The sequence below is a fragment of the Daktulosphaira vitifoliae genome, unplaced genomic scaffold (genome assembly GCF_025091365.1).
Source record: "Daktulosphaira vitifoliae isolate Bord-2020 unplaced genomic scaffold, ASM2509136v1 Scaffold_4, whole genome shotgun sequence".
In the NCBI taxonomy this organism is placed as follows: domain Eukaryota; kingdom Metazoa; phylum Arthropoda; class Insecta; order Hemiptera; family Phylloxeridae; genus Daktulosphaira; species Daktulosphaira vitifoliae.
In genome coordinates, this window is record NW_026099575.1 from 25,215,661 (window position 1) to 25,235,928 (window position 20,268).

At 24.2% G+C, this 20,268-nt stretch overlaps 2 protein-coding genes across 3 annotated transcripts; one reads left to right on the forward strand and one right to left on the reverse strand.

The window, feature by feature from the left end:
- The first annotated feature begins 284 nt into the window (after positions 1-284).
- LOC126904287 (uncharacterized) lies at positions 285-1,667 on the forward strand. Of its 2 annotated transcripts, none has more exons than XR_007703706.1 (4): positions 285-456; positions 733-822; positions 1,112-1,242; positions 1,320-1,667. XR_007703706.1 is itself a non-coding variant. In XM_050683200.1 (4 exons), exons 2-4 carry the CDS (start codon positions 772-774, stop codon positions 1,497-1,499), a joined length of 366 nt encoding a protein of 121 aa, XP_050539157.1. In that variant the 5' UTR covers positions 291-456; positions 733-771; the 3' UTR covers positions 1,500-1,662. The 2 variants fall into 2 exon arrangements, 1 of the variants encoding a protein (XP_050539157.1); XM_050683200.1 differs by having other exon boundaries at positions 291-456; positions 733-826; positions 1,320-1,662.
- An 8,417-nt stretch (positions 1,668-10,084) lies between these two features.
- LOC126905008 (trimethylguanosine synthase-like) lies at positions 10,085-10,710 on the reverse strand. Its single transcript, XM_050684409.1, has 2 exons — positions 10,333-10,710; positions 10,085-10,267 (listed from the first exon to the last, which is right to left on the reverse strand). The coding sequence occupies exons 1-2, from the start codon at positions 10,708-10,710 to the stop codon at positions 10,085-10,087; spliced, it is 561 nt and encodes a 186-aa protein (XP_050540366.1).
- Between the last annotated feature and the right edge of the window lie 9,558 nt (positions 10,711-20,268).

Sequence of the window (20,268 nt, forward strand, 5' to 3'; positions counted from 1 at the left end):
ATTAACAATTCAACATTCAAAATAACTTAATTATTCATTGATGTTTAAATATTAACAAACATTTTAAATTGAAATTCTCACATTTTCATTTATTCAACATTAATAATATATGCATATTAATGTATCATATTTATTTCATGACATTAGAGATATCCATTAATAGCTGGGATTTATTGTGGATTTAGAATAGATATGACATATTACACAGTTTTCATATCAGTTATTTTTAATTACTTAACATAATTAAATTCAAATGTTGGTAAATCCGTATTTATTGAAAACTTCAAGCTCATTTATTCTAATGTCTCAGGGGCAGTAATGATGATACTCGAGTAACATTACTGAACTGTGATAAATTATATAATATTTTTACGATTTTATTTGAATATAAATTTTAATTTAACTTTTAGAAGTATCGTGTAAAAATATACTCATCTGGTAAATAAATTTTAAATGGTAAGATTATTAACATGTTTAAAACTAGATTCCACATTTATGGGAAATAAATCGATTTTGTTATTTCATTTTATGGTTATTGACCATTTTTATATTAATCCTTTTAAATAAAACTCACAAGTTTTTCTACCTTATTATCTGTGTGTATCATGTAATTTTCTAAAACACGATGCAGTTATTTTTTCATTACTTTAAAATTTAAAAAACATAATCTATTAAAAATAATATTTTTTGCATTTTAAGTAATAAAATTTACTTAAATAATATGATTTTCAGATTTAAATAGTTTATGTGAAGAAAAAAGTAAAATTCAACATGAACCAATTAATGCAACCACATGATTCAAAAGCCATTAGGAAACAAGTAGTTAGTAAGTTATAATATTTTGCTGATAACACATAATTAAATTCATATTCGATTCTGTTGAAGCTGTTAACTGTATAATAAATATCTCAATATGCATTAAATTTCTGACTTTATTAATAACTGGATCTCATTATGTACTAGTTTCTCTGAATAATATTATATTTTGTCAGTCTTGTATTAGTTTGTTATTTAGATTTTATTTAATTAATTATAATAGTTCCTAGACATTTGAATCTAAATTTAAATTTGTTTATACATAATGTTTATATGCCTTGTTATTTTGTTTAAGAGAAAGATTGGAATAATAACAAAGATTTGAGCAAAGCAGTTCAATTATTACCCAGTGATATTGAAATTGTTGAAATTAATTCTAACAAAAGCGATAAAGAAACGCAAACATATCCAATGTCAAACGCTCTAGTAAAACACTTTATTTCACAGTGGATTTGTAAAATATGAAACTTTTAGAGTAAATTTTGGTTTTACTTATATTCTAGGAATTAGACCAGCTGAAGGTTGCTTACAAAAACGCTATCATGAAAATTGAACAGCTTCAAACTCAACTTGATCAGATAACAATTGAACAATGTAATCAAGATGTAAACAAAAAACATTTAGTGAGGGTTATACATATAAAATATTTTTTTTATAGGAAAAAAATGTGGATATATTCTTAATAATGTCATATTACGCAAATTAAATACATTACAAATTTTAATTAATAATATAAACAATCTGCTTGATTTTAATTAATATTATTATATATTTAAGTTACTTAAACATCATTTTGTATATAAAACAATTATCTTTTCTTACATTGGTAGTTATCATTTTTATAAAAATGTTTATTAAAATTATATTATTATTAAAAAAGTTATTTTATATTTACCATTTTTCCATTTTTTTTATTAGGTGATTTAATGATTTGACTAATTAGTGTACCATTCCCGTATCATATGTAATATTAACCACAAAAAATATTTAAAAAGAGCTAAGGTAAAATTTTTTTTTTTTTTTTAATTTCATTTTTTACAGAATAACTGAATGAAATTTTATTAAACTTCTTTGACAGTTTGTTTAATTATTTTTTTTTCCCCATTCAATAGTTTTGATTTATTTTGATACATTAATTAGTTAGAATAAATCTAAATTATTTGGAGCGACTTAAACTACTGATAAAAAATAATAATTTAACAAATGATTGGAAAAATTGTGTATATTCCTAACTTGATATTATATTAAGAAATAAAATGAGCTACTATTGATTTCTTGATATAAATATCAATATTGTAACTCTAAATATTAACATTTAGTATTATTTTATTAATCTTTCTTATTTCTTATAAATATTAAGGGCTGCTTATATTAATTTCAATATTTCAACTTCTATATAAAATTAAAATGAGAAAATTAACACTTTGATAATATTTAATGTTAATAATTTTTGTTAGCAACTAATACAGTTTTAATGAAATATTTAGATTTAATTCATTAAAATGTTTTGTGTGACTATTTTAATTATAAAGTCAATAGATTTTACTTATGATAAATATCTATTGAGGTTATAAAAAATTAACAAATAGTGTTTTAATTAATTTAATATAAATTTTTATTAGCTCTTTTAAATTATTTTTAGTGCAGTAATATATAAATAAAATTACAATTATTAATTAGTTTTTTGTAGTTTAACATATTTATAAAATTCAGAATATTGTAATTATAATAAAAAATTAAATAAATGCTACATTTTATTTTCATAAAAACGTTGTATTTTCATATAGTGACCTAAAAGATGTAGTTATACATTTTTAATTTTTGTACACGATAAGGTTTTTTTCAATGATGAGTAAAACTAAATATATATTTTGCATAATAGATTTATTTAACAGAATTATACTAATAAATAATTAATATACTATTTAATGTTAGCATTCTGTGATTCTGTAATAATAGTTTATTCAATTAACATTTACAATAACCTTAGAAATAAAAGGAAGAGTCTAATTATTGTGTTGTTTCTATATTATAGTATATATTTATTGTTAGATTATTGCAATAAAATACTATTAATATTTTAAAAATTATTTAACTATTTTTTCAATAATCAGTGTAAATTATTGAAAAAGTGTATTGATCATAAAGATTTATTTTGAAAGATAACCCCAAAAAAATACATTTTTATTTATAAAGTTAATATATTATATTAATTTGTGCTTTACTCTGTACTAAATAATTTAATCACGCGTAGACAATTAATATAAACACTTATTATGTGTATTTTTTAAGTTTAACTACTTATAATAAAACACGTCTGTAAAAAATTCCATTTTATGTTTAAACATCTTTCTCTTGATGTAAGCTTAAACAGTAATAAATAATAATATACACATTTTCAAGAGAACAAAGTAGAACGATTAGCTAAATGTGTAATCGGCACGATCTTTTACGTTTGTTTAGTATTATTCTTTCTTATTAAATATATACAATCATAAATCATTATTACTAAAGTGCAAACGATATCGAAAGGTAAAAAATTAAATTACATGTATTTCGTTGGCATTAAATTTCGTCAGTTCTACGTTTATTATTCAGTTAAAAATGTATTTATTTTTAAGTATTAATGGCTTTTATTTTTCTACTAATTGTATGGTTTATAATTTTAATAAACTTATTATTATACTTTTGAATTATTTTATAATATTCAATTTTATAATAATCTTTTATGATCAAGGTTAGTTATAGAATTATACTTTGTCTTTGGAATTTTTTGAAAATTATTGAGTATCAATACAATCAATAGAAAATACCACTTAGTATTCAATTATTAGTTAATCGATCCCTGAGCTATGTTTTCAATACTAAAAATAAGTGTTCCCTATTCGATATTACTTTTAGATATCATTACCTATAAACTATATCTATCGTTATATGTTTTGGAATTAAATGCATTTATAAATTTTGTTTAAGCCACTTTGAAGGGTACCAAATTTTTGTAATTTTGTTATAGGATTATACAGTAGCGTAAAAATGTCTTTGTTTTAGGGAGTCATAAATCTCTTTAATCCCCCTAATTAACTGTAGTAACACATTACTCAGTCTTTAAGTCAAATAATAAAAATTTATACTGGCTTATGGTGAATTCGGGATAACTTATCAAAATTTACAAATACATGTAATTCCTAACTATATACTTATAGTTATAAGTGATAATAATTGTAATCAAAACAAACTTACTCCTGATTTTCATTTGTAACGCTCTATACAGTAATGTACGCATATTGCCTAACGTTGCGCCGTGTTTTAATCCGTAAATAATATATTTATTAAATTATGCAATTATTTATTTATGTATCTATATTATTACTGGATTTTATTATTGTACATTACCACAGTCAATGCACACACTGATTACCACCATTATGATAACAGCGTATATTAGTTTTAAAAAGGTGCTAGACATGTTGTTTGAGTTAATCGAGTCATGTACATTATGCGATTTTAATTAAGAGTGTTCCAGCATTTTTATTAAAATACATTATACCTACTAGGTTCGTCAACGATATCGATATTTTTTTTTATTTAAAACTAAAACATTGAAACTATAATAGTATTATTCAAAAAAACACAAATTCATCTATTTAATATAACCAATTTATAATAATAAAGTCTTGTAACAAAACATAACTTATTTCTTTATAATAAAAAATAGTTTGAAAATATTTGATTGTCGTTAGAGATATATAACTCTTAACTATATTTTTTTAAATATTATTATCATTATCTGATTAGTATACCATAGTCTGATTTCTACAACAATGGAAACTGAATGTTATTCCTGAAAATAAAAAAATATGTTTAAAACATTTATATATTAAATTTAATTTTTGAATATCACTTTTTTCCGATATAATATTGCTGAAATTATGTATAATATCGATATCCAAAATTATATCGATGACGAACCCTAATGCCTACTGTTTTAATGTATGCAAAATCTTATTGAAATTTATGGGATTTCTTCATAAATTAACAAAATTGACTAACGCGAATTGAACATTTTATAAAAATGGCTCAGGTGCTGGAAATTGGCATTAGTAATAGAATTGGAATACCTGGATAACGTGATTTTTCATTACTAACAAACAACGGATATGATAAAAATTGTGGGATGTGTCGATATTTTAAAATTACAAATGTGTGTTTCTGTTATTTTTTAATATGTTAAATAATGAATTAATGACATCTCTATATAATCAATTACTATTACGGCTGATTTAAAATCCAATTATTTGTTCATTTTTATTATTATTATTATTTTTGTCTTTCTTATGAAAATTTGTTTGTTTATTTTTTTTTAGTATCTTAACTAATAACAAAAAATACAAAACCAAAAAGAGTAAATTTCAACGTTATTCAACATTGTACGTTAAATAATTTATATGATAAAAGTTTTTAATAATAAATTGTTATTTAATTTTTTTTGTTTTAACGTTACTCTATGTTTACATTTCACGTTAAAAAAATTCGAAACATAATTCAGTATCATAAGCAGTTTAAATAACTCATACTAATATTAGAGCTAATATTNGGAAATTTTTTTATATGGAGGAGCAAATATTTAATGGCTAAAACTTAGTCCCCTTGATTGTTACTAACAATTGTAGCAGAAAAGCGGGTTAAGCTATTTTTTTGGATTCTAGTCATCATATAATAAAAATTGGTAATTTACACATTTTACCCTTAATAATACATATTATTAGCTTCGATGCGAAGCTGAGAAGATATTAATTTTACCATGATGTGTTTATTTATTTACGTCAAGAGATCACAAATCGTATCTAGTTGAAGATATTACCCTTAAAAATTGAAAAATTTTCCCTCGTTCTCTGTAAAAGTTGAAAATCTCCCAAAAAATTACAATTTTTAATATTGGTAAATTTCGACATTTTTTTTCACTTTTTTCTAAAAATTGTCATAATTTATTGAAAATTGAACAAATCATAATCATTTTTTTAAATTGAAACCTAAAGTAATTCCCTTTTATTTAATATCATTTATTTGAAAATATGATCCTTTACCTGCCCACAAGATAGGATTCATAATAGCAATTTTTTCGACTTAACTTTTAAAAATTTTCCGGAAATACTGCGTCCGTTAAACTTATGTCAAATTAAAGCTTAAAATACGTTTTATAAATTAAAAAAAATTTGTCTCCACGACTTATCTTCTAGTCGCAAATTGCTGCCTTAGTTAAAAACTTGCTATTTTTGTATTAAAATTTTCGATTTTATATTTTCAACTTTTAATTGCTCTAACTTTTTGAAAAATGTATAGATCAACACAACTTTTTTTTCTAAATACATAATATATACTTCTTTCATAGGAAATACTTTTATTTTAAATCAGGCAATTATAAAGGGGGCGTTAAATACTTGAACATACGTATAAAAAGTATAACTTTTTCAACTTAACTTTTGAAAATGTTCCAGAAATACTGCGTTCTTTAAACATATGTTAAATTAAAGTTTATATTATATATTATAAGGTAAAAAAAAAAATTTCCCGATAACCTATCTTCTTTATGCAAATGGCTGCCTTAGTTAAAAGACATGCTATTTTTGTGTTCAAATTTTATTTTATTTTTTGTTTATTTTAAATTACCTTATAAGGGTTTGCCATAGTAATGAGTCCACCAATAAATATAAAGTTTACATGAATCTTAAAATCAGTATCGAATTATGCGTAGTAATTTGTTTATTGGACTTCAAAATTCTATGATACAATGTATTAAGAGCTACAAACAGAAAAAAAATAATATTTTACGTTTATTGATAAAACATATTTTTCGATTTTGCTTTTTATTTTTTAATTACGTATTGATTAATACATTTAATCCAAAGTTTTAAACCTTAGTCACGGCGTGTTCCTTTTTTACTTAAAAGTTACATATGGTTTATCTTTAGTAAACACCATAATTTATGATGTATGAATTAGTTTTCCACATTTTAAAGTTATAATAATATAGTAATTCTTACTTTGCTGATTATGTAATCCAAGAAGTAATGTATGTAATTTTTATTTAACGAATTGAATAGGAAATCGATAATTTTTAGGAAAAAGACACTTAAAAAAATTTGACTTTAGCAAGAGGATAAACTTCATTTTTTACTTTATTTAAAAGATATTTAGAAAGTCTTACCACAAATCTTCGTATAGTAGGCATTGCTGCAAGGTCATATTTAACAAATGTACAAATTTCAACTGATTACAAGCAATATATCTTATATCTTTCTAAGAATTCCTTTTTAAAGATATGGTAGAAATAATTTTGATATGAAAATAATTTATTCATTATACTTATAAAAAATAAAATAATGCAATAACTAATAACCCTTGTTGCCAAAGCATTATTATGTAAATAAAAAAGTCTAATATTGATTTTATTTAAAAAATCTACAAGTATAATTACAATTAGACCGTGAGTGCAGTATGAAAAAAAAAATACAAACAACTTTGGTTTAACTATAATATTTTCTAATATATTATGAAGATAAAAATATGACATTCAATTATGAAAATAAATTTAAGCTTTTTTAGTCCAGAAGAGATAAAAATAATTTATTTTACTATATATTATTGTAACGTTTTTTGAACCTATTATTTTTTCTCTTTATAAGTATAAAAAAATGTTCAATAGTTTTTGAAAAAATGAGGGTCTTACCAAATTTAGATCATTTTATAATTTATTTATAGAAATAAATTTCTAAAACTAGTAACATTTATAATAATTTAAATAGATAACACAATAGATAGTATACTAACTAAAGAAATCACAATTACTACAGTATCGATNAAATTATGGTGTTTACTAAAGATAAACCATATGTAACTTTTAAGTAAAAAAGGAACACGCCGTGACTAAGGTTTAAAACTTTGGATTAAATGTATTAATCAATACGTAATTAAAAAATAAAAAGCAAAATCGAAAAATATGTTTTATCAATAAACGTAAAATATTATTTTTTTTCTGTTTGTAGCTCTTAATACATTGTATCATAGAATTTTGAAGTCCAATAAACAAATTACTACGCATAATTCGATACTGATTTTAAGATTCATGTAAACTTTATATTTATTGGTGGACTCATTACTATGGCAAACCCTTATAAGGTAATTTAAAATAAACAAAAAATAAAATAAAATTTGAACACAAAAATAGCATGTCTTTTAACTAAGGCAGCCATTTGCATAAAGAAGATAGGTTATCGGGAAATTTTTTTTTTTACCTTATAATATATAATATAAACTTTAATTTAACATATGTTTAAAGAACGCAGTATTTCTGGAACATTTTCAAAAGTTAAGTTGAAAAAGTTATACTTTTTATACGTATGTTCAAGTATTTAACGCCCCCTTTATAATTGCCTGATTTAAAATAAAAGTATTTCCTATGAAAGAAGTATATATTATGTATTTAGAAAAAAAAGTTGTGTTGATCTATACATTTTTCAAAAAGTTAGAGCAATTAAAAGTTGAAAATATAAAATCGAAAATTTTAATACAAAAATAGCAAGTTTTTAACTAAGGCAGCAATTTGCGACTAGAAGATAAGTCGTGGAGACAAATTTTTTTTAATTTATAAAACGTATTTTAAGCTTTAATTTGACATAAGTTTAACGGACGCAGTATTTCCGGAAAATTTTTAAAAGTTAAGTCGAAAAAATTGCTATTATGAATCCTATCTTGTGGGCAGGTAAAGGATCATATTTTCAAATAAATGATATTAAATAAAAGGGAATTACTTTAGGTTTCAATTTAAAAAAATGATTATGATTTGTTCAATTTTCAATAAATTATGACAATTTTTAGAAAAAAGTGAAAAAAAATGTCGAAATTTACCAATATTAAAAATTGTAATTTTTTGGGAGATTTTCAACTTTTACAGAGAACGAGGGAAAATTTTTCAATTTTTAAGGGTAATATCTTCAACTAGATACGATTTGTGATCTCTTGACGTAAATAAATAAACACATCATGGTAAAATTAATATCTTCTCAGCTTCGCATCGAAGCTAATAATATGTATTATTAAGGGTAAAATGTGTAAATTACCAATTTTTATTATATGATGACTAGAATCCAAAAAAATAGCTTAACCCGCTTTTCTGCTACAATTGTTAGTAACAATCAAGGGGACTAAGTTTTAGCCATTAAATATTTGCTCCTCCATATAAAAAAATTTCCAGCGCCCCTAATTATTTTGTTTATTTTTATTCATTACAAATGGTATAATATATAGATTCTGTACATTAATATTTAATAAGCTTATTATATACTGTAAAATAAAAAACAAATTTTTTATGAAGTGCTAATTAAATCATATTACCCAAATATTTTTTATTATTATTAAATGGAATTACACTTAATACATTAGATAATCATTTTGTATACTATAACAAAATGAAGAACACCCTTCCTATTGAATACAAACCATAAATGTAATGAACTCAAATTTTAAATCTCATATACTAGATGTTTTTCAAATAACGTAGATAAATTTAGTTGCTTATAATTATTAACAATATTTTACAATTCTATGTATAAAAAGAATTATTATATGTGTTGGATACACATCAATATGCTGTCACAAAATTGTGTTGTGATTATTTATGCTATTGTTGTGCTACATCGAGTTGTTGTCGGTCTTCTCTCTATGTCTGGATTGTCGCCGCCATCTTAACGTTTTTTAGCTATAAGCTCTATGGCGCTTGCGAGCCAGTAGTTTTGTATTCGTTTTATTGTAAAAGTAAAATATCACCTTTGCGATTGTTGTACACTCAGTATACGCCGTTGGTCTAAATATTTTCTGAGATACATCAAAATACCGTTCACAACATATTGTACACGTTGGTCAACTACTTGCATTTGATTTCAATTGATCCTTTCAATGTACAACATTATCATCTGCCGTTTCAACTATCCGATAAGTATAATGCTTGTTCATCTATCTTTCGAAGACTTACTCAATTGTATACTTCATTATTTGTTTATATCAGCGCCTTTGTGGCATTAATATTATGCCTATCCACATTGGTGTATATTAGATTTTATATTTCTTGTATAATGCATTTAATTGTTATAATTATATATTGTAAAATTCATTCAACATTCAAACATACAGAAAATTAGAAAATGTGGAAATTTGTCTTTATCGATAAAATGTGGATAATTAGAAAAATTGGCTGAATTATAATTTAACAATATTAGTAATCGGTACATTCTGGATACTTGAAATGTTTTCTGCTCGTATAAAGTTTATTGTCGTTAGATTTCGTGTTCATGTTCAAAAATCGGCCGAAAACCGCAGTTATAGAATCGTGTTTTTCGTCGATATAATTGTGTTGAACTTCCATGTTGAGGTCGAATGATTTTCCATATTGTATCAACTAGAAAATTAATTGATCAAAATTACTACAATTGTGATTTACCTATAGAAAGAAGATTAATTTACCTCGTTTCGACCTATAGTTTTAGGTATGTGCAGTGCTATGTTGGGAGCAATAATTCTCAGTAGGTCAAAGAGTTTTCTACCACCTCTTTCGTAGTCGTTATACATATATTTTTCAAGACTGTAAACTTCGTGTTTCTTAAACGAAGGACATCCCCATGAGGAAGACGTCACTATGACTTGTGGTCTATATTTTTTTAACGTTTCTGCAATCTCGAAGAAATCTCCATGTATAAATGTAATTTTGTCCCTGACTCCATAAATCTCTGCATTTCTTTTTGCGAATTCTAATTTTTTAGCATCGATATCAACAGCGATTACTCGTGTGTATCTCTTGGCCAATTGGATGACGTTTCCACCAGCACCACAAAACGGATCCATAGCGACGTTTATATCGGAGCATCTCAATGCTATATGTGTGCTTAAGATCTCGGGACAAGCAGAATAAAATGATTCAGAAAAAAAAACATTATCGTTAATAGTAAAATACTTAAGTTTGCTTAAAAAATTATTTTATTGCCATTGTCCATCATGATTACTAGGTCGAATTTAGAGAACAATAATTACCTCTTATCCCATAAATAATTTTTAATATCATTAGGAAGAGTTCTAGTAGCGATTTTATTGTTATTAGTATTTTCACGTCGTAAAGTTTTATTCTCTTTAGTCTTTTCTAAGACTAATTTTTTGATGTTTTAATAATTTCTGTTAATTTTTTAGACGGTTTTCTATTAAAGTTCTTAGAATTATTTATTAAAATGTTGTTTTCTTGAGTTGATATATTAATATTCCCCAGCAATATTTTAAACGGTTGAGTTGAAAGATTATTTTTTGACTGTGATATGTTCTTGTTAAAATAATTATTAGCTAATACGGAAGTAATCTGTAGTTGTGTTGGTCGGCTGTTTTTCAATTTGTATAACAATTTCTGAGTTCAGTTTTTTAATAGATTCAATTTCGTTATTCAGTAATAAAATGTTCGTGTAATGTGTTGTGATATTATTTTCTGGCCATATTATAGACGATGGGGTTCAAAGATTATTTTTCGACGATGTTTTGTCCAAGTGTAGTCAAATCCGGGCGAGTATTCATAATAGATTTTACTGTTTTATTTAAAGCTTTTTCTTTTTTGAAAGTTTCATTTCCGAAAAATTTTGCAGCGACACAAATGTCAGTGCAATAAACATGATATTTCTGACTATTTGAATTGGAATTATGAAATATATGACCAATGTCGTTATCACAAAAAAAAAAAAAATTCGAATCCATTTTTTTTTTATAAATGTATGCACTCAAAATTTGAAATTTTTAAGTTATACTTAGAAAAAAAATTAAGATTTAATAAGTTTTTAATATATGCGTACTAATTTATCACAAAAAAAAAAATACTTAAGCAAAAGATCACCAAACGGTGCCGACTGAATTATCATTGTTTATCCTATTTAAGCAAAAAAAAAGTCTTTTTTACTTTTATTTAAGCCAATGAATATAACAAACATTTTGACAATTGGCCAAAAATTATTAAATTTGTTTAATAAAATGTGTTATTTTATATATAAAATGTAATTAATATAAAGTTGCAAACCGTACCAATATATTCATTAAATAAAGCTACTGTCAATTACTTAAAAATTTATTATATCTTAAAAACCATTTCTATGAAACCAAGATTATAATTTCTTTTTTATAACACTTCTTCGATAATAACTAATTTGGTCAATATGTTACAATTGTTTTTATTCTGACGTACACGACATGTATAATTTGAAGAATATAAAATAAATATTGGCTGAAAAGAACCTATGGCGATCGTGAAATAACATATTTATCTTTGAATTAATGAAGAAATTTGTTTTAGCAACGTTATTTGTCGTTGGCTAAAAAAATGGAAAAAAATTAGTATAAACGATCAAGAAAACTAAAAATTCATTGAGACTTTTAGTCTAATAAGCGAACAAAGAATATATAAGCTTTGTGGAAGCCAATCAGTTTAGAAGTCTCTATTATATTTTTCTTATTTTTTTACTTTCATTTTTTTATCGAGTGAATTTTATTGACACGATGGACACTTTTTCTATTTTTTCGTCTATGGTGCTTGTTTATTTTTTTATTCCTATTTCAATTATTCAAGATCTCACTTTTAGTGGTATTTTAGTTTTAATATTTCTTATATTTTTGGACGACGAACTTTCTAAGCAGAATAAAACTACGAAGTCGAAAACTAAACTTATTAGTACATCAATTTTGACAACAGACATCAATACGACACCTATTTTGACAAATATTTTATCAGATCAAAAGTCTACAGATACATCCACACAAATTACGACCGACGGAAACATTTTTGAGAATTATACAATTCCATTGAAACTAACCTGAACAGTGTTTGTTTGAATATATCACACCCCCATCTTCCGAACAATGACTTTACCGACGATATTACCCTCTGCCATTTCCAAAAACGCTACAGAAGTGTGCGAGAACAACATTTTGACTCAAATAAGTCAATCGACTGAATCAGTTCAATCACATACACCAGATTCGTCATTTACAATTTACAAGTACCAATTCGCAAATTAAATATAACTTGGACAGTAATAGCTCCAATAAAACTAGCTCTCATGATATTCCAAAGCACTTATGGAATAAAAGACATTTCTTGTTTGAACAATTTGATGATGGAATTCTCTTGGACTATGGTAATTTAATTAATACTCTTTATTAATCTTTTATTTTTTTAATATTAACTATTATTTTAGAATCATTTTATTCCGTGTGCCCTGAAATTTTGAGCAAGCGTATTGCCAAGAGGTGTGAGGGTTACAATGTAGCGATGGACCCGTTTTGTGGTAACGTCTATCTTTAATGATAAATTCAGAAAAGTATACACATGTAATTTACATTTTTGGTGCTCACCAGTCATTTTTTTGCTATTATGTTTATTTATTATATATTTTCATTTTTTGATTTATTTTTTATTATGTATTAATTTTTTTTAATACTTTTCATACTAAAAAATTTAATTTTTTTACTATTATATGTGCCTTTGAATTTGTATTTATATTACAAAATTTTTATTTTATGGTTGTTATTCATAACTAACTTTTCTATTTGTTTTCTCAAAATTGAATAAATCATTGTTATTGTGTCTTAATAAATTATTCGTATTGTAAAATAGTTTTACTAATTCAAAAAATAATATATTAATTATTTTAAATGCAAAAATATAAAAATTCTTATTTTCAAATAAAAATTACGAAATTTTCTTGTTTATTTTAGTTAGTGACGTATATGAAATAGCAATAAACGAATTGTTTATATATAATTTGAATATTTTTTTTAAATTTAGAGTACTATAAGTACTATAGTTAAAAAAATATTTAGCCGTGGTATTGTCATCTATCTGCAAATGGCCGCCGTAGTTAAAACAATTTTATATTTTTAACATAAATCGCTATTATTATTTTAATATCATGTGCATTAGACAATTTTTTTTTATAAACATTTCATATATATTTTCTTTGACCTACTTTTTTTAGATATCAGATCATTCACCCTTATACAATAGGGTTCAACTTAAATCATACGAATAAAAAGTAGAAGTTTTTTGACTTGAAACTTATGTGACCTACAATAAGTTAAAAAAAAAATTAGACCCACGGAAAAACCAGAGCTGGCAGTCACTAGTCTAGTTTCCTCCTGAATAACTTCCCTGATTATTATATAAATTAATATTATATAATAAAAAAAATATAAAAAGTTTATATTAATGAATTTGTTAGCTGACATTTTATAATATGTGCAAGTTTTTTTTGTTAATTAAGAGTTGTATTTCCAAAATTTTAAAAGTTTCAAAAAATTTTAATTGATGTTACGATTTTAGGAACAAATTTTTTGTTAATTAAAATTATGAAAATTTAGAATTCTCTACCCATTTATTTTCTACGTCAAAAAGAATTTAGGAAAAAATACAAAAAACTCATTTACAACGATTATTATATTTTAGTAGTTAAAAGGAAAACTTAAACTTATTTACAATATTCAAAGTTGGTTTTCTTAAATAAGGTGAGGTAAAATATTCAAAATAAGTTTAAATGTATATTTAATGTAAGTTAGATTGATGTAACTTAACTAAAAATCTAAGGCTACATTATTATAGCAAACCCTTATAAGGTATTTTAAAACAAAATTTTAACATAACAATACAGTGTTTTTAAAAATAGAAGCTAAAATAAAGTCCGAAATTTTTTTTCCCATAATAAAATATATTATATTAGCTTTAATTTAAGATATATATAAAAGTGTCAGACTTTCCGGAACACTTTCAAAATTTAAGTTGAAAAAGTTAATTTTTTGTAAAAAAGTTGTCATTTTAAATCCTCCCCTGTGGGCAGATAAAGGGTAAAATTTACAAAAAAAATATACCAGATGATAGGTAAGGACATCAAGCATCTATAAAAAAAAATTATATTGTTATGTTCATTTTTTGAAAAAATTACGGCAGTTTTTAATAAAAAAAATTGAAAAAATGTCGAAAATTAGCGATTTTGAAATTTGTAATTTTTTTGGAGGTTTCCCCCATTTACGGGGAACGAGAGAAATTTTTTCAATGTTTGAGGGTAATGTTTTCGACTAGATACGATTTGTGATCTTTTGACGTATCGTTGAAAGAAATCCGTTCGGTGAGAGCTGAAAAAAAGTGGTAACCGATACAAAAAAAAAATAAAAAAAATAAACACATCTTAGTAAAACCAATACCTTCTCAGCTTCGCATCGAAGCTAAAAAATAATATTTTTGATTTATTTATAAACAAATTATGTCACTTAAGAAAAAAATTTTAAAATGTCAAAATTTACAGATATTTAAAATTATGGAATACCTGATTTAATTTCTCAAAAAGTATTTTATATTTATTATTTAAGACTATCTTTATTGTATGTTAATGATTAATTAATTATATGTAAAGGTTAGTTGATTATTATAAAAAGTATCTTTAGGATAGTGAAGAAAGTATTCTGTCCAAGCAGATAGTTTCTTTAAAAATTAGAAAAATACATTTGTTAAAAATACAAAAATTAATAAAACAAAAGAAGTTTATTACATTTATTTGAAATATAAATAGATAACAATTATAAAAATTAAAGCACTAAGAAAAAAATATTAAAAATTTCTATTTAAATAATTATTACAAAAGTATATTTGGCAAAATTTCTATGTCATCATCATAGAAATCTATATATCATGGGTAGCAATAAGATTTGTTCTCATGAACTTGTGTTATAACAGTTCGACTCCCATACATATCTTTCTTTTAATCAACTGCAGAAAAGGATTCGTGTTAATATCATAAACTTGTTNCATACATATCTTTCTTTTAATCAACTTCAGAAAAGGATTCATGTTAATATCATAAACTTGTTGTTCTTCATAATGGCCGTTGTGAGGACTTGAACTAGGAGTCAAGTTCATTTGAATATTTTCCTGCGACTTTGCAGTATTCATACAACATCAAACATAAGTTTTGTCTTCGTCATCTAAAGTAAGATCTATGTAATTTGCAAAACTTAGTATATAAGATTCGAGAATATAGTTATACATCATTTATTCACCTTGATGCGTATCAATATAGTATCCTATAGATGATGTTTTATTTTTTGTAAAGTTAGAACTTGACTGTATCAACAGCTATTTGATGATTATTACGGATATTGACAGCTAGAAAAAAATTAAGATATCTCAGATAGTAGCGAGGTTTAATCAAATTTTAGTTGAAAATTAAGTGTTAATTTTATTAGGTGATAAATGATGCATAATAGAACATATGAATTGGACATTATCTCGTAAGGGAATAGTTATTAAAATAAATTATATTTAAATTTAGTACAATATTTAATTTAATATGATGCTACGTAATATTTTTTGATAAATTGTGATTATGCTCAAATTAATAAATATAAAGTACATAATAATACTGCAGTAATTATTGAAAATTATACCATTTTAATTTATATTAAACATAGAACAAAATAGTTTTTATTTCTATTGTCTTGCTCTGTAAAATAGAAGTATATAATATTTAAAAAAATATACTCAATAGGATTGTGAAATATTTTTCTTTCTTTAGATTTTTGGACCTCCGATGTCTCAGACTTTTTTCTTTTCTAGCCAGAGAGTTTATTTTGACCAGGTATAGTTTTTAATAAAGCGGCATTAAGACCCACTTTATGTTTGCTTTAAAATAAACACAGTTATGTTATAAGCTTTCAAAAATATGTATTATTATTTGATTTAATTTTTAATTGTCATTAAAATATTTTAAGATTCTTGTCCTTAATTTCTTTAAACATTATCTTTAAATACTATACATAAAAATGACTATTGTATTTATCCGAAGAAAAATATTGATAAAATAATTCTTATATATTGAAATAATGTTCTCTTTCTTTGGTAATTTGCGTAATTTCTTTTTTAAGCCTCGTCCCATAAATTTATGTTGAAGATAAATTAATACCGTAAATATCTTTAGTATAATCATAGTTTGTTTAAATTTTACTAAGAATTAAATAGTTTTGAATTTCATACACTAAAGTTTTATAACTTTTGAAGTAACTATTCTGTGTTTTATAATTTTATAAGTATTTTTTGTTACTTATTTTAAGAAAGATAATAATAAAATTACTTTTGACGTCGGCCATTCTTTTTCTTATAATCTAAAAAATGTAACTTTAAAATTTGAATTAGCTTAAATTAAGTAAAATTAAAACTATATTAAAAATATTATTAGCTTAAATTGTCAATTTTATCAACTGATGAAAGCGACGAACAATTGCCGTATGGTAACACTTGTGTCTATCACGCTTAGTGGGTACGAAGTTCAAATCCGTCTGTGATAATTAAATTTTCGAAGTTTTTCCTTAATTATTTTTGAGTTAGAAAAAAATGTTTAAATTATTAGATTTTCATCTCATTTTGATATAATAATTTCAATGAGATTAAGGTTTCCATTACTGTAGTCTCCTCTCGTGAGAAGAAATTACTTATTCATGTTAATATTACTTAACTATGTGTTTTTTTTGTGGTTGCGATTTATTTTCTCAACCCTTACTTGACCTAGTTTTTTCAACGATATGTCAAATGATTACAATTCGTATATAGTTGAAAATATTACAATCAAAAATTGAAAATCCCTTAATCAAATAAGAAGTAGCTTAACCAGCTTTCTCCATACAAACAATTAAAATCATTCATTTCTATAATTTTTTAAATATTTATTGTCGAATTAAAAGCGTATTTAAAAATTCAAAAATTACATTTTTGAATTGACAATTTTTTTTAATGACTTTAAGCTGTTAGGAACAAAAAGGTCATCAAAATATCATATATGTTGACATTTTTATACACATGGCTATATGAAAGGCACAATAACATCCATTAGTTTTTTCTTTTATATATAATAATTATAATAGTTATTCAATTTACAAATAATGTCGAAATATATGTGTAATAAATACTTTTGTATCCATTGAAACAGTGAAAACTATTACAATTTTTGTTAGATACCAATTTGTTTATAACAGTATGTTGTCAAATCTTTCAATTGGCGTTTTGTATTCGATGGTTCTTATATTTTCTGCTATATTTCTAATGTTTTAAGTATATACCTACACAATAAAATTTTTAATTAGCTTAGAAATTATTATCATAATTCTTAATTAATCTAAACGGTACTCTACTACTATTACGAAGTGAATCCAAGCATTCCATTTGTAAGTGGTATAATTTGGCGATTTATTTCTTTAAAACGAAGAAAGCTTTTTTAGAGATTTAAATAATTTACAATTATTAATTAAAGTTTCATTTGTTTATAAACATTTTTAAACATTTTAGAAACGTGAAATAAAAAGTACACTAAGACAATGAAAAAGAATCGCGTGAGAAGTATTCATATGAATTTGAACTGAGAAAATAATTTGAGAAATAAAAATATATTAACAAACCAAGAAGAAAATCTTGCACCAAATGAAATTAATGAAATCGAAGAAAGCTTTCTTAAGACTATAAGAAAAAGAATGGCCGACATCAAAAGTAATTTTTGATCTTAGTAGTAAGAATATGTCATAAACATCTAAAAATATTTCATATCAATTAATTTATTATAACATGTAATTTTAAACAAGAATAAATAACTTTTAGTAAAAAATTGGCATTTTAAGCTAAATCAAACTTTAAAGTTACTTATAAAAAAAAAATTTTTAAATAAATTTAACTTTATATTCTATGTCAATTAATGCGTAATATAAGCTTTAATTTGACATATGTTTAAAGGACGCAGTATATCCAAAACATTTTCAAAAGTTAAGTTGAAAAAATTCTAATTTTTAACGTATGTTTTAAGTTTTGAACGCTCCTGTATATAGAAAAAATGTATTACTTACTATTAACTTAATTACTATGTTTATGGGGATATTTCTTTCGTTCTTTTGTACGGTTGGTTGTGGTTAATTAATGAAATTAAATTAAAATATGTATCTTGATTTTCTAATCACATAATATCAAAAATTGACAAAGAAAATTGGAATAACAATCTTTTTCTTTTACTTCGCTAAATCCTAAGTATTTGAAGTCGACCACCATTATGTTAAACTTCCACTTAACGTGATCTCCTACATCATCTACGCTCAAATCAGCCATCCTCATCGCATTCAATAACACCCTTTCATCTCTTTTTTGATTTTCTTCTACCTCTTCCTACTTCAACATTCATTTCTATAACCGTACTAACAGCTTTCGATTCTCAATTCTTTTTATTAGACTTGCTTGAGTATATTACTTTATAACCCTAACCTATTTCCCTCGATTACTCTCCTTTCCACTTAGTTTCCTGCATACAACAAATATTAACTTTTCTCCACTTTAATACTTTTACTAATTATCTACTTCTACCAGTTAGTATTCCAACATTTCACGTATCTATTCTTATTTTGTATTTATATTTCTCCCTTATACATGAGTCCACCCTAGAGTACAGTGTTGATGTTCCTATTCCATTGACAGTACAAGTGTTAGGTTGACCTGTACACATGACTGGTGAAATAGCTACCGCACAAATTGTCTGGCTGTTATCTAACACTGTATTCCTCAGACCTTCTCCGTTTTTACTACTTTATTTCCTCTCACTTATAGTCCCGCATATGCCCGATTTAGACCATCCGCCTACGATTTATTCAGGACTCCTCATACTTTTTGACAAAATTTTACGCCGGCTTTCGACCTGACGCAACCTCATTAGCGCCTCTTATGATTGGCAGAGGACCGTGGAAGTATTCTTATCTCCTATTTACAGGGACTAAAATTGAAATAACAATAGTTATTTAATTTTCTACAGAAAAATTATATTGGAGCATATCTAGTCAAATGGGCTGTAAAATGGCTATATTTGTAACAATAGCATAAATAACATAAAATGTATAAGTTTTAACATCTATCTAATATCAGTAGTATTTGAACTATATTATCAGTCACAAATTCTACCCTCTATGGCAGACAAAATCTCTTTAATCTCTATGGTCATTTATAATTTTTTTTTTTTTATTCTAAATAATGTAAAATGATTACACTTAGCACAAAAAAACTATGTTATTTTTAGTAGTTCACTTAAAGACAGAAGATATTTATAATACAAAATATTTACTATACTAAAAAAAAAATCACTATTAGTGGTGAGTCAAACCTATTTAGTGAAATTTTTATAAATTAATTACAGATTAACAAATATATTCTAAAATTTGGTTAAAGCCTAATCATACTTAAATAACTTTGGAACACAAAACATACATTTCAACAATTTAATTACATTTTTTGTAATTTCATAATTTATAATTCTGTTTTCTTTACATTTTTGTGTCGAATTAACAAATTTCTGTTGTTAAATAATCATA

What these genes read in the sequence shown, in the direction of transcription:
- LOC126904287 (XM_050683200.1), top strand. Translation starts at nt 772, where the DNA reads ATGAACCAATTAATGCAACCACATGATTCAAAAGCCATTAGGAAACAA. An exon ending in CATTAGGAAACAAGTAGTTA is followed by an intron (nt 827 to 1,111) that starts GTAAGTTATAAT and finishes ATTTTGTTTAAG; the next exon opens with AGAAAGATTGGAATAATAAC. An exon ending in ATCCAATGTCAAACGCTCTA is followed by an intron (nt 1,243 to 1,319) that starts GTAAAACACTTT and finishes CTTATATTCTAG; the next exon opens with GAATTAGACCAGCTGAAGGT.
- LOC126905008 (XM_050684409.1), bottom strand. Translation starts at nt 10,710, where the DNA reads ATGGATCCGTTTTGTGGTGCTGGTGGAAACGTCATCCAATTGGCCAAG. An exon ending in AAACTATAGGTCGAAACGAG is followed by an intron (nt 10,268 to 10,332) that starts GTAAATTAATCT and finishes TTAATTTTCTAG; the next exon opens with TTGATACAATATGGAAAATC.